The sequence below is a fragment of the Papio anubis genome, chromosome 17 (assembly GCF_008728515.1).
Source record: "Papio anubis isolate 15944 chromosome 17, Panubis1.0, whole genome shotgun sequence".
NCBI classification, from domain to species: Eukaryota; Metazoa; Chordata; class Mammalia; order Primates; family Cercopithecidae; genus Papio; species Papio anubis.
In genome coordinates this window covers 32722773-32736580 of record NC_044992.1, presented here as the reverse complement: position 1 = coordinate 32736580, position 13808 = coordinate 32722773, and the positions used below count along the sequence as shown (strand labels likewise).

General features: G+C 43.6%; 1 protein-coding gene and 1 long non-coding RNA gene across 4 annotated transcripts in view; one reads left to right on the top strand and one right to left on the bottom strand.

Moving 5' to 3' along the window:
• VMP1 (vacuole membrane protein 1) overlaps positions 1–11169 on the top strand; it is a 136688-nt gene extending 125519 nt beyond the window's left edge. For 2 of the 3 annotated variants that reach the window (XM_021928255.2, XM_021928256.2), the window contains exons 11-12: positions 7462–7564; positions 8952–11169. In XM_021928255.2, the coding sequence (XP_021783947.1) occupies positions 7462–7564; positions 8952–9095 (247 nt within the window). In that variant the 3' untranslated portion in view covers positions 9096–11169. The remainder of the gene's footprint in view (positions 1–7461; positions 7565–8951) is intronic. The other variant, XM_021928257.2, reaches the window with a different exon arrangement.
• LOC110741545 lies at positions 7254–12674 on the bottom strand. Its single transcript, XR_002517867.2, has 2 exons — positions 12352–12674; positions 7254–11558 (listed from the first exon to the last, which is right to left on the bottom strand). It is a non-coding gene; the product is annotated as an uncharacterized LOC110741545 (long non-coding RNA).
• Positions 12675–13808: the final 1134 nt, after the last annotated feature.

The following is a 13808-nucleotide window of genomic DNA, read 5'->3' as shown; positions in this document are numbered from 1 at the left end:
TTGTTTCGGAGACAGGATCTCACTGTTTTACCCAGGCTGGAACGGAGTGGCTATTCACAGGCATGATTATAGCTCACTAAGCCTCCATCCCAATTCCTGGGCTCAAGAGAGCCTCCTGCTCAGCCTCCAAATTAGCTGGGACTACAGGCATGCGCCACAAGGCCCAGTGGAAAGTTTTTTTTTTAATCTTATATATGCTGTTATGTTTGTGCCAGGAATAAAAATATGAAGATACTACTACCCACTAAGATTTTTCTACCCACTGTGTTGAAGGTTCACAGCAAGGAAAAGCAAATGAGATCGACTTTTTTTTTTTTTTTTTTTTTTTTTTGTCGCCTAGGCTGGAGTGCAGTCTCGGCTCATTTGCAACCCCCACCTCCCAAGTTCAAGCAATTCTTGTGCCTTAGCCTCCCCAGTAGTTGGGACTGCAGGCATGTGCCACCATGCCTGGCTAATTTTTTTGTATTTTTAGTACAGACAGGATTTCGCCATGTTGCCCAGGCTGGTCTCAAACTCGTGAGTCATGGTGCCAGAACTACTTCTTTCTTTCTTTTTTTTTTTTTTTGAGACGGAGTCTCGCTCTGTCCCCCAGGCTGGAGTGCAGTGACCAGATCTCAGCTCACTGCAAGCTCCGCCTCCTCCTCACGCCATTCTCCTGCCTCAGCCTCCCAAGTAGCTGGGACTACAGGCACCAGCCACTTCGCCCGGCTAGTTTTTTGTATTTTTTAGTGGAGACGGGGTTTCACCGGGTTAGGCAGGATGATCTCGATCTCCTGCCCTCGTGATCCGCCCGTGTCGGCCTCCCAAAGTGCTGGGATTACAGGCTTGAGCCACCGCGCCCGGCCTTCTTTCTTTTTTTTTTTTTTTTTTGATGGAGTCTCGCTCTGTCGCCCAGACTGGAGTGCAGTGGTGCGATCTCAGCTCACTGCAAGCTCCGCCTCTTGGGTTCACGCCATTCTCGTGCCTCAGCCTCCCGAGTGGCTGGGACTACAGGCGCCCGCCACCACACCCAGCTAATTTTTTTGTATTTTTAGTAGAGACAGGGTTTCACCATGTTAGCCAGGATGGTCTCGATTTCCTGACCTTGTGATCCGCCCACCTCGGCCTCCCAAAGTGCTGGGATTACAGGTGTGTGCCACCGCACCCAGCCCTTTTTTTGTTTTTCTAAAGCTTTCTCACCTAGAGCCAAGTACCTACTTACATAGCTAGTTTAGGTATATTTTAGTCCTGCAGTTGACTAAAAAAATAGTTCTGTGTCTGTTTGTTCTCCTCCTACTTTGTGTTCTTCTGTGTCACAAAATTGTAATTCTTTGTTTTGTTTTGTTTTGAGACAGAGTCTCGCTCTGTCACCCAGGCTGGAGTGCAGTACACAATCTAGGCTCACGGCAACCACCTCCGAGGTTCAAACGATTCTCCTGCCTTAGCCTCCCGAGTAGCTGGGACTACGGGTGCCCACCATGGTGCCTGACTTTTTTTTTTTTTTTTTTTTTTTTTTGTATTTTTAGTAGAAACAGGGTTTCACCATGCTGGCCAGGCTGGTCTCGAACTCCTGACCTCAGGTGATCTGCCCGCCTCAGCCTCCCAAAGTGCTGTGATTACAGACATGAGCCATCACGCCCAGCCGAAATTGTAATTATTTGAATTTAATCAGAACTTAAGGGCAAATTGGAGGACTTCCCCGACTTACTATGGGATGAGATTAGAGTCTTTAGCAAGGTGCACAGGGTTGCAAGAATGTAATGGCTTGGGAAGAATGGCATTTAGGGTATTTCCTAAACCAACTATGGAAAGCCTTTGAACTGTGTTGCAAGTTATTACTCCCACCCCATGTGTGCACTTTAAGTCAATCTTAAATGTCAGAATGGACTCTTGCTTCTGGTCTGCTGCTTGAGAATAACTTGATGGATAAGATTTAGAGCTGGCATTATTGTTTGCCTTAAATGCATGTTAAGAGTGAGAGCTGTAATTTCTATTTTTATCTAGTCCATTACTAAAGTAGCTTTAGTGATAATTAAGCAAACTATAGTATAAGAGTACTTTGTTGAAGCTGAGGCATCAGTAGCCTAAGCCATTGTTTGTAGAGGTAGAGAAATGGAAAACAGAAGTAACTAAAATTTTGATGACAATTTGGGAAACTAAGGTGGGAGGATCTTTTGAGGCCAGGAATTTGAGAACAGCCTGGGCAACATAGTGAGACTCCATCTCTATAAAATATAAAAAGAAGAAAAGTAATAATAATAAATAAAACTTTTAACCTCTTCTCTGTTTTCAGCTGTTTTCCTAGTCTTTCATGGAAACCTACATAGAGACACATAACAAATTGATATATTAATCTCAGCATTATCCTCAAGATAAATTATACATCATGTGAATACACATCATGTGATATACTCTATCAGCTACAATGTATCTATCAGCTAAAGCATATCTCTTTTTTAAATTATTATGGGTACAAAAAGTGTATCTCTTAATGGACTTACAATGGCAAATTATTTACCTTTTCAAATTATTTTGAAGGGAATCTAGAATTATTATTTCCAGTCCCTTCCTCATTTCCCTAAAAAACAAAAACATTTTACTCTTTCTTTTTTTTTTTTTTTTTTGAGGCGGTCTCACTCTTTGCTCGCCAGGCTGGAGTGCAGTGGCCCGGATCTCAGCTCGCACCAGCTCCGCCTCCCGGGTTCCGCCATTCTCGGCCTCAGCCTCCCGGAGTAGCTGGGACTGAGCATGCAGCCACCTAAGCCTGGCTAGTTTTTGTATTTCTTAATAGAGGCGGGGTTTCACCGTGTTGGCCAGGATGGTCTTGATCTCTGACCTCGTGATCCGCCCGTCTCGGCCTCCCAAAGTGCTGGGATTACAGGCTTGAGCCACCGCGCCCGGCCACATTTTACTCTTTCTAACATTTGGGTCTTGGTTCTTAATTTTCTCTTAAATAATGGCTTGACTATGGCTATCCCTGGTAGATTTAAATTACAACTTAGAGTACTGGTTTTTGTTTTTGTTTTTGTTTTGCTTTGCGACAGAGTTTCCCTCTTTTTCCCCAGGCTGGAGGACAATGGCACACTGCAACCGCCACCTCCCGGGTTCAAGCGATTCTTCCGCCTCAGCCCCGGATTAGCTGGGATTACAGGCGCATGCCACCACACCTGGCTAATTTTTTGTATTTTTAATAGAGACGGGGTTTCGCCATGTTGGCCAGGTTGGTCTCGAACTCCTGACCTCAAGTGATCCGCCTGCCTCAGTCTCCCAAAGTGCTGGGATTACAGGTGTGAACCGCCGCACCCGGCCTTGTTTTTGTTTTTGTTTGAGATGGAGTCTCACTCTGTTGCCCAGGGTAGAGTACAGTGGCACAATCTTGGCTCACTGCAGTCTCCGCTTCCCAGGTTCAAGCGGATCCTCCTGCCTCAGCCCCCACTAGTAGATGAGATTACAGGCATGCGCCACCATGCCTGGCTACTTTTGGTTTTTAGCGGGGGGTGTTTTGTTTTTTTGTTTTGAGACGGAATCTCGCTCAGCTGCCCAGGCTGGAGTGAAGTGGTGCGATGTGGGCTCACTGCAACCACTGTCTCCCGGGTTCAAGCAATTCTTCCATCTCAGCCTCCCAAGTAGCTGGGATTACAGACACCTGCCACCATGCCCGGCTAATTTTTTTTTTTTTTTTTTTTGGAGACGGAGTCTCGTTCAGCCGCCCAGGCTGGAATGGAGTGGTGCGATCTGGGCTCACTGCAACCACCGTCTCCTGGGTTCAAGCGATTCTCCCATCTCAGCCTCTTGAGTAGCTGGGGTTACAGGCACTCGCCATCATGCCCGGCTAATTTTTGTATTTTAGTAGAGACAGAATTTCACCATGTTGGCCAGGCTGGTGTTGAACTCCTGACCTCAGGTGATCCACCCGCCTCGGCCTCCCAGAGTGCTAGGATTACAGGCGTGAACCATCGCAGCTGGCCTAATTTTTGTCTTTTTGGTAGAGACAGGGTTTCGCCATGTTGGCCAGGCTGTTGTTTTTTGTGTTTTGTTTTGTTTTTTGTTTTTTGAGACGGAGTCTCACTCTGTCACCCAGGCTGGAGTGCAATGGCGTGATCTCAGCTCGCTGCAACCTCCACCTCCTGGGTTCAAGAGATTCTTCTGCCTCAGCCTCCTGAGTAGCTGGGATTACAGGCATGTGCCACCACACCCAGCTAATTTTTGTATTTTTAGTAGAGACAGGGTTTCACTGTGTTGGCCAGGCTGATCTCGAACTCCTGACCTCATGATCTCCCCACTTCGGCCTGCCCTAGTGTTGGGATTACAGGCGTGAGCCACTGCGCCTGGCCAGAGTACTGTTAAAGAGAAAAAAATTGATTTATGAAAAAGAAATTTCTTATAAATTTGCAGTTTTCTTTATGTTGTTGTTGTTGTTTTGAGAAGTAGTTTCACTCTTGTTGCCCAGGCTGGAGTGCAATGGCACGATCTCGGCTCACCACAGCCTCTGCCTCCCAGGTTCAAGCGATTCTCCTGCCTCAGCCTCGCTAGTAGCTGGGATTATAGGCGTGTGCCACCATGCCCGGCTACTTTTTTGTATTTTTAGTAGAGACGTGCTTTCTCCATGTTGGTCAGGCTGGTCTCGAACTCCCGACCTCAGGTGATCCACCCGCCTCAGCCTCCCAAAGTGCTGGGATTACAGTCAGGAGCCACCGCACCCAGCCACATAAATTTGCAGTTTTCAAAGTCAATTTTTTTGTACATATATTTATTCATATATTTAATTATATATATTTAAAATATTTTATATATTTTTTATATTCATGTCATTTATTTCTGGTCTAAATGGATGAGCTATTTGCATTCCCACCCATAATATATAAGAAAAGATTACTAGTCTACCTCCTTAACATAAGGCCACTTAAAAGTCAGGGCCAGGCACGGTGGCTCAGTGAGAGGCTAGTCTGAAGGTAATGAGTTCTCTAGATTGTTCACACTGTCTTTGATGTCTGTCACAGGTCTTCTGGTCTGATCAGTGCAGTATTCACATTTATTATTTATGTGTGTTCAGGCCTTTTGTACTTCTTCAGTATTCACTAAAGAATTTTTTTTTTTTTTTTTTTTTTTGAGGCCGGGTCTCTGTCACCCAGGCTAGAGTACAGTGGTGCGATCACAGCTCACTGCAGCCCTAAGCTTCCTGGGCTCTCACTGTAGCCTCCTGAGTAGCTGGGACTACAGGCACATGCCACCATTCTCAGCTCATTTTTGTATTTTTTGTAGAGACAGGGTTTCACCATGTTTCCCAGGATGGTATTGAACTCCTGGGCTCAAACCATCCTCCCACCTTGGCCTCCCAAAGTGCTGGGATTACAAGCATGAGCCACCGTACACGGCCTAAAGGACCTTTTTGACAACTTCACCCCTCACTGATCTCTCTTTTCTCCCTCCAATTCCTTTGGTATATATCTTCTGTACCAAAAACTTTAATATTGAATTGTACGTTATTTTGTTCACAGATCAGTTCGTGTGTGTGTGTGTGTGTGTGTGTGTGTGCATGCGCGTGCGCATCTGCCTGTGTTTTGAATCCAAATCTCCATAAATGATTTTAAGTTCCTTGTGGGCAGTTTGTTTTTTTGGCTTTTTTCCCAACAAAAGGAATCAAATAAGTATTTGGTGACTGATAGATAAATAGGATTAAAGAAAAGAATTCAGCCAGAAGTTAGGGATGCGTTAGCATCTGATAAAAATACAATAGCAAAAACTCTTCTACTCCTGCTTTTTGTTATAAAAAGTAGCAAGGAATTGTTCTAGAAAAGAAGTGAAGGCCAGGTGCAGTGGCTCACACCTGTAATCCCAGCACTTTGGGAAGCTGAGGCAGGGGGATCACGAGGTCAGGAGTTCAAGACCAGCCTGGCCGAGATGGTGAAGCCCCTTCTCTACTAAAAATACAAAAAAATTATCCAGGCATGGTGACAAGCACCTGTAATCCCAGCTGCTCAGGAGGCTAAGGCAGAGAGTTGCTTGAACCCGGTAGGCAGAGGTTGCAGTGAACCAAGATCACACCACTGCACTCCAGCCTGGGCAACAGAGCAAGACTACATCTCAAAAAAAAAAAAAAAAGTGAAGTAAGGCCAGGCGTCATGGCTCACACCTGTAATCCCAGCATTTTGGGAGGCTGAGGTGGGCAGATTACTTTAAGTCAGGAGTTCGAGACCAGCCTGGCCAACATGGTGAAACCCCGTCTCTACAAAAATTAGCTGGGCGTCATGGAGGGCACCTCTAATCCCAGCTACTTAGGAGTCTGAGGCAGGAGAATCACTTGAACCCGGGAGGTGGAGGTTGCAGTGGGTCGAGATCACGCCATTGCACTCCAGCGTGGGCGACAGAGCAAGACTCAGTCTCAAAAAAAAAAAAAAAAAAAAAAGAAGTGAAGTGAATTTGAGTCAGGATACTTAACAGGACAAGCATTAGGCAGTGTTGCAAGTACATATTGGAATCTCTTTGGCTGGCTGTAAGAAAGAGTTTGAACTTATTTACGTCCTTAGCCCTATGTGACAGATAAGAAACTAAAAGGTACAGAAAATAGAGATGTTTGATTTTTTTAAGTTGCCCCAAGCTACCATTTTTAAAAACGCCTGCAAGCATGTCTAAAACAGGAGCCTGTTAGCTACAGTTGCCAAACCGGTTTAACAGCACTGCCTCCATGTATTCTGGGTGAGAAGGAGCTCCGAGTACATAAATGTATCAAAGATCACTATCCCAGTCATCTCAGAACAAGTTGTTACTAATGTACTGGAGTTTCTGTGCAAACCGTCTACCATAAACCATGAAATGATTCAAAGTTCATAGTTCCTTCTTTGTTCCTTTGTTAATCACTGACTTCTGACTAGTGGGAGGTGCCTCCCAAGTTTGCTAATGCATTCTTTTTGGATAAGGATGACGCACAGATTGTCCTAATAAGGACTTAGATTGAGAAAGACCGCCCCCTCTGAGAAGAGGGGACAAGTCAGAGAGAGGGCGGGCAGTTTCTTTTTTAACTAGGGATGACACAAGCATAAGTCATTTCCTTATTAATTGGTTCAAACCAGTTCTTACAGGAACTGGTGGTGATAAATGTGGGACTTCTGAGAAGTCATTCATTTTATTCTTTGTGCCACACCAGAGTACAGTATCAGCTGAGCTGGCCTTACTCTGGGGCTAACTCTTTTGCTGGGAGCGGTTCCTGATTTACAGCTCTTAGTCTCTCCCAGACGTGTTGGTGGGAGAGATTTTGCTTTTTAAGGGGTTGTTAGAAGGAAGAATTTTTTTTTTTTTTTTTTTTTTACTAGAAAGAGCTCACAGAATTTCAGCAGTTCTCTGATTTTTATATTTTATTCCTCTTCCTATACAAATCCCTGCCTTTTGAGTCCAGGTGGTAAGTGCATTTTGTTTAACGTTTTTCCTGCTTTTCTTCCCAAATGTGTCTTTTTCCTCGGGCTACTGTACCCTGCCTGCTTCCAGTGCTGTCCCCGGCATAGGTCCATCTCTGCAGAAGCCATTTCAGGAGTACCTGGAGGCTCAACGGCAGAAGCTTCACCACAGAAGCGAAATGGGCACACCACAGGTAAGACTTTATTCCGGTTTCTTCTCCGCTCTGGGAAGTTTCAGGCTGAAATTACATTCATAGCTCTCACTCACATTTTTAGGCAAATAAGTGAGGTTGGTTTGCCAGTGTTCCTTGACAGAAGCTGAGTGTCTGTGTATGCTCTACTGGGAAATTTGTCTTTGTCTTAAACTAGAAAGTGTACTTCTGTACATCTTCTCCCAAAAACAAGGGTGGAGCCAATGGAAAACAATGGTTCTGTTACATAGAATGAGTTGTTGCCTTGATCTTAAATTAGTAGATATACTCCCCAGGTGGATTAAAAAGTTAAAACTTACAGTGTAACAAAGTATTAGACTTACTGAGGTGACTTGAATATCTCCCTTTGATTTTCACTCTGTTTTTCTTTTCACCCATGGGAAAATGATAATTTTTTAATAAACCAAGGTTCTTACCATAGCTGAACTTTAAAACTTAGACTGTCTTTTCTGTAAACGATTCTGAGGCAAAGGGAAATGACTAGAAGAGGATGAGTAAGCAATAACCTGAAATGGGAAACTCGAGGGAAGCACAGTATTTTTTGTTTGGTTTGGTTTGGTTCATTTTTTGTTTGTTTGTTTGTTTTTTGAGACAGGAGTTTCGCTCTTGTTGCCCAAGCTGGAGTGCGATGGTGCAATCTCCGCTCACTGCATTCTCCGCCTCCCAGGTTCAAGCGATTCTCCTGCCTCAGCCTCCCGAGTAGCTGCGATTCCAGGCGCGCGCCACCACACCAGCTAATTTTTTGCATTTTAGTAGAAATAGGGTTTCACCATGTTAGCCAGGCTGGTCCAGAACTCCTGACCTCAGATGATCTGCCTGCCTTGGCCTCCCAAAGTGCTGAGATTACAGACGTGAGCTACCGCGCCCGGCCAGAAGCACCGTTTTTTTAATGGCCTTGCACTCTTTATGTGGACCTTTGCTGCCCTCAATTGACCAAACATGACATCAGAAACAGATACATTTATGTGTTTTAAAAACAGCTCCTAATACTAGAACAAAAATATTTAACTGTCTTGACAGTACTCACAAATATCTGCGTGGTAACTTCGGAGTTGAGTTTAATCAAAGAGTTTTTTCTTAGGTCCTAGTAGAAGAGCTAACCTCACACTCACCCCATTCTAAACTATATGAATCAACATTGATTTTACATCCAGCAACGTGAAATCTTGCTAGTTGGGTGTGAAAAGGAGAGGAATGGGTGTTTTGGAGTAGCTGGGGTTGCTTACTTTTCAGTTTTAATTCTTCAGGTTTTGTAAGTTACACACTTCAAGTTTTCATTATTTTCCTTAAAGCATTATAGATGACCCTCTTTTTACTACTGAACAAATGAAACCTTTTTCACTGCATTGTTCTGCATTTATTTCTACAGGGAGAAAACTGGTTGTCGTGGATGTTTGAAAAGTTGGTCGTTGTGATGGTGTGTTACTTCATCCTATCTATCATTAACTCCATGGCACAAAGTTATGCCAAACGAATCCAGCAGCGGTTGAACTCAGAGGAGAAAACTAAATAAGCAGAGAAAGTTTTAAACTGCAGAAATTGGAGTGGATGAGTTCTGCCTTAAGTTGGGAGGACTCCAAGCCAGGAAGGAAAATTCCCTTTTCCAACCTGTATCAATTTTTACAACTTTTTTCCTGAAAGCAGTTTAGTCCATACTTTGCACTGACATACTTTTTCCTTCTGTGCTAAGGTAAGGTATCCACCCTCAATCCAATCCACCTTGTGTGTTCTTAGGGTGGAATGTGATGTTCAGCAGCAAACTTGCAACAGACTGGCCTTCTGTTTGTTACTTTCAAAAGGCCCACATGATACAATTAGAGAATTCCCACCACACAAAAAAAGTTCCCAAGTATGTTAAATATGTCAAGCTTTTTAGGCTTGTCACAAATGATTGCTTTGTTTTCCTAAGTCATCAAAATGTATATAAATTATCTAGATTGGATAACAGTCTTGCATGTTTATCATGTTACAATTTAATATTCCATCCTGCCCAACCTTCCTCTCCCACCCTCAAAAAAGGGCCATTTTATGATGCATTGCACACCCTCTGGGGAAATTGATCTTTAAATTTTGAGACAGTATAAGGAAAATCTGGTTGGTGTCTTACAAGTGAGCTGACACCATTTTTTATTCTGTATATTTAGAATGAAGTCTTGAAAAAAACTTTATAAAGACATCTTTGATCATTCCAAAATTGTGTCCGTTTTCTTGAGCGTTTTGATTTTTTACTTTTAACTTATACCAGCTGAATGGCAGCCTTGCCTAATCCACCTACAACAAGATTTCTTAAGCCTTCTTTTATTTGCATGAGAGAGCCACTACCAAGGCATGTTTTGTTATGCTGAGACTGGGCTGCTGCATATTGCTAAATGGTACCTCTGGGATTGGCCTACCTGGGAATTTCTTGGTTTGTGAAAATAGGAGAGGAGAGATATTTCATACAAGTGAAAGTATACTGGAGAGAGAAATTACCCATTTCTAAAAAGAACCACACTCTGTCGTATCTGTGTTAATGTTTTCTAGCCTGTACTCTGGTTTCAACAGACACAAATTTATATGTAACCTAGTTTTCTTGCCTTTCTGTAAGTGTTTTATTCTTAATGTTATTTTTTTCCATTGGGACGTTTTTGATTGAACTTGTTCATTTTGTTTTGCTTGGGAGGAAAATAAGCAATTTTACTTTTTCCTTTAGGAGCATTATGAGCATTATGTCAGAATAGAATAGAATTGGGGTTCGATCTCAACAGGCCGGAAATGCCTGGGTTTTTTTGTTTGTTTTTGTTTTTGTTTTTTATCAAATCCTGCCTGAATGTCTGCTTGTTTTGCCTACCATCGTGACATCTCCATGGCTGTACCACCTTGTCGGGTAGCTTATCAGACTGATGTTGACTGTTGAATCTCATGGCAACACCAGTCGATGGGCTGTCTGACATTTTGGTATCTTTCATCTGACCATCCATATCCAATGTTCTCATTTAAACATTACCCAGCATCATTGTATATAATCAGAAACTCTGGTCCTTCTGTCTGGTGGCACTTTGAGTCTTTTGTGCCATAATGCAGCAGTGTGGAGGGAGGATTTTATGGGGAAATGGGGATAGTTTTCATGACCACAAATAAATAAATAAGGAAAAGTAAGCTGCATTGTGGGTTTTGAAAAGGTTATTATACTTCTTAACAATTTTTTTTTCAGGGACTTTTCTAGCAGTATGACTGTTACTTGACTTTCTTCGAAAAGAATTCCCAAAACGCTTTATTTTAGATAGATTAACATTAACCAACATATTTTTTTTTAGATCAAGTCAGAATAAATTTCTAAGTCGGCCTCTAGTCATGTTTCATCTCTTTCACCTGCATTTTATTTGGTGTTTGTCTGAAAGGAAAGAGGAAAGCAAATACGAATTGTACTATTTGTACCAAATCTTTGGGATTCGTTGGCAAATAATTTCAGTATGGTGTATTATTAAATAGAAAAAAAAATGTGTTCCCTAGGTTGAAGGTGTAATTGATACGTTTGACTTATGATGACCGTTTATGCACTATCTTTCAAATGAATTTGCTTTCAAAATAAATGAAAAACAGCTCTCCTTCTTTCCTCTTTTAAGTGTTCAGCTGTGGCATGCCCAAAGGTTCCTGCTGGATTCCAGCTGGGGCGGTGTGATACCCTTCTTTTTCAGCTGTTCGTGCCTGCCTTTTTCGTATTTCGTATCCACCAAAGTGGAGACAACTACATGATCCCAAAGATACACAGTACCTACTTAATTCCAGCTGATGAGACACCAGAGCATTTGCAAGTGGATGGTTTGGTATCACCGTAAATAAAAAGAGGGCCTGGGAATTCTTGCAATTCCATCTCTACTTTGTATAAGTCTCATTTTGTGCCTTACACATCTGCAGTGTTTTATCATGTTCCAACTTGGTGACTGTCAAGCAGTGCAATACATTAGCAGTTTCTCACTGAAGAGCTGAGGAGCACCTCCCTTAAAACAGACAATGTCAGCCGGGCGCGGTGGCTCACGCCTGTAATCCCAGCACTTTGGGAGGCCGAGGCGGGCAGATCACCTGAGGTCAGGAGTTTGAGACCAGGCTGGCCAACATGGAGAAACCCTGTCTCTACTAAAAATACAAAAAATTAGCCGGGCGTGGTGATACACGCCTATAATCCCAGCTATTCAGGAGGCTGAGGCAGGAGAATCGCTTGAACCCAGGAGGCAGAGGTTGCAGTGAGCCGAGATAGCACCACTGCACTCCAGCCTGGGCGACAGAGCAAGACAAAAAAAAAAAAAAAACAGACCGTGTCACATGAAAATGTGCAATGTCCAGTTTTCCCATAGTTTTCTGCATTCCCTGTGTATGCATAATCTGGAGTATGAGTCTGGGAAGGAAGAGGTTTTTACTTTCATTTGGATAGTAGCCACCTCTCCATTCCCTACGAATGCTAGAATGAAGTTTTTGGGTTTTTTTGTTTTTTATTTTTATTTTTATTTTTTGTTTTTTTGAGACAGAGTCTCGCTCCATCACCCACACTGGAGTGCAATGGTACAATCTCGGCTCACTGCAACTTCTGCCTCCCAGGTTCAAGCGATTCTCCTGCCTCAGCCTCCAGAGTAGTTGGGATTTCAGGCACCCACCACCACGCCAGGCTAGTTTTTGTATTTTTAGTAGAGATGAGGTTTCGCCATGTTGGTCAGGCTGGTCTCGAATTCCTGACCTCAGGTGATCCACCCGCCTCGGCCTCCCAAAGTTCTGGGATCACAGATGTGAGCCACCGTGCCCACCTAGAATGAAGTTTCTTAAATACACTAGTTAATTATTGAAACATATGCAGTATTGAGTGCTCCTAAACAAACAAGCTCAGTCTCTGCCCACAGTGTGCTCTGTGCTATCCACAGCCTTAGTAGGACAACATGAGGCTTTTTGTCATTTCACCAGTCATTCAACAATGACTCAATCTGAGTATGGATCATGTACTAGCTAAGTTAAATAACCAGTTGGGGCCGGGCGCGGTGGCTCAAGCCTGTAATCCCAGCACTTTGGGAGGCCGAGATGGGCGGATCACGAGGTCAGGAGTTCGAGACCATCCTGGCTAACACAGTGAAACCCCGTCTCTACTAAAAAATACAAAAAAAACTAGCCGGGCGAGGTGGCTGGCGCCTGTAGTCCCAGCTACTCGGGAGGCTGAGGCAGGAGAATGGCGTAAAAACCCAGGAGGCGGAGCTTGCAATGAGCTGAGATCCGGCCACTGCACTCCAGCCTGGGCGACACAGCGAGACTCCGTCTCAAAAAAAATAAAAAATAAAAAAAATAACCAGTTGGGCTTATGTACCCTGAGGTGAATTGTTTAGCCTGACCCATGTGTAAGAAGGTCACAGAGATTCCCAACCTTTTAGTATCAAAAAGCTTTTCCATATATTACTTTGAAACCCATTTTCCCCCATGTGTAATAGTCTGTGTTAATGGTGGTTCAGGTTTCTTCCACATAGTTTGTGACCTGAAAAAGTTTAAAAGAGCCTTGGTTTCTTTCATCTATAAAAATAAAAAAGATAGAAGGACAGTTTATCTAAGGAATAAATCGGTAACATGTAAAGTACTGAAATAGGCTGGGTGCAGTGGCTCACGCTTATAATCCCAATACTTGGGAAGGCCAAGGCAGGAGGATCCCTTGAGGCCAAGAGTTCAATAAATAGGGCCGGGCACAATGGCTCACACCTGTAATCCCAGCACTTTGGGAGGCTGAGGTGAGCGGATCACCTGAGGTCAGGAGTTCGAGACCAGCCTGACCAACATGGAGAAACCACGTCTCTACTAAAAATACAAAAAAGTAGCCGGGCATGGTGGCACACGCCTATAATCCCAGCAAGAGTTCAATAAAGAAAAGTACAGCAATAAAAGTTACCCACCACCCCCCGCCACTGCTTTTTTTTTCTTTTTTTTTGAAATGAGGTTTTACTACTGGAGTGTGGTGGCACAGTCATGGCTCCTTTTTTTTTTTTTTTTTGAGATGGAGTTTCACTCTTGTTGCCCGGGCTGGAGTGCAATGGCACGATCTCGGCTCACCGCAACCTCCACCTCGCAGGTTCAAGCAATTCTCCTGCCTCAGCCTCTCTAGTAGCTGGGAGTATAGGCATGTGCCACCACACCCGACCAATTTTGTATTTTTAGTAAAGACAGGGTTTCTGCATGTTGGTCAGGCTGGTCTCGAGCTCCCAACCTCAGGTGATCCGCC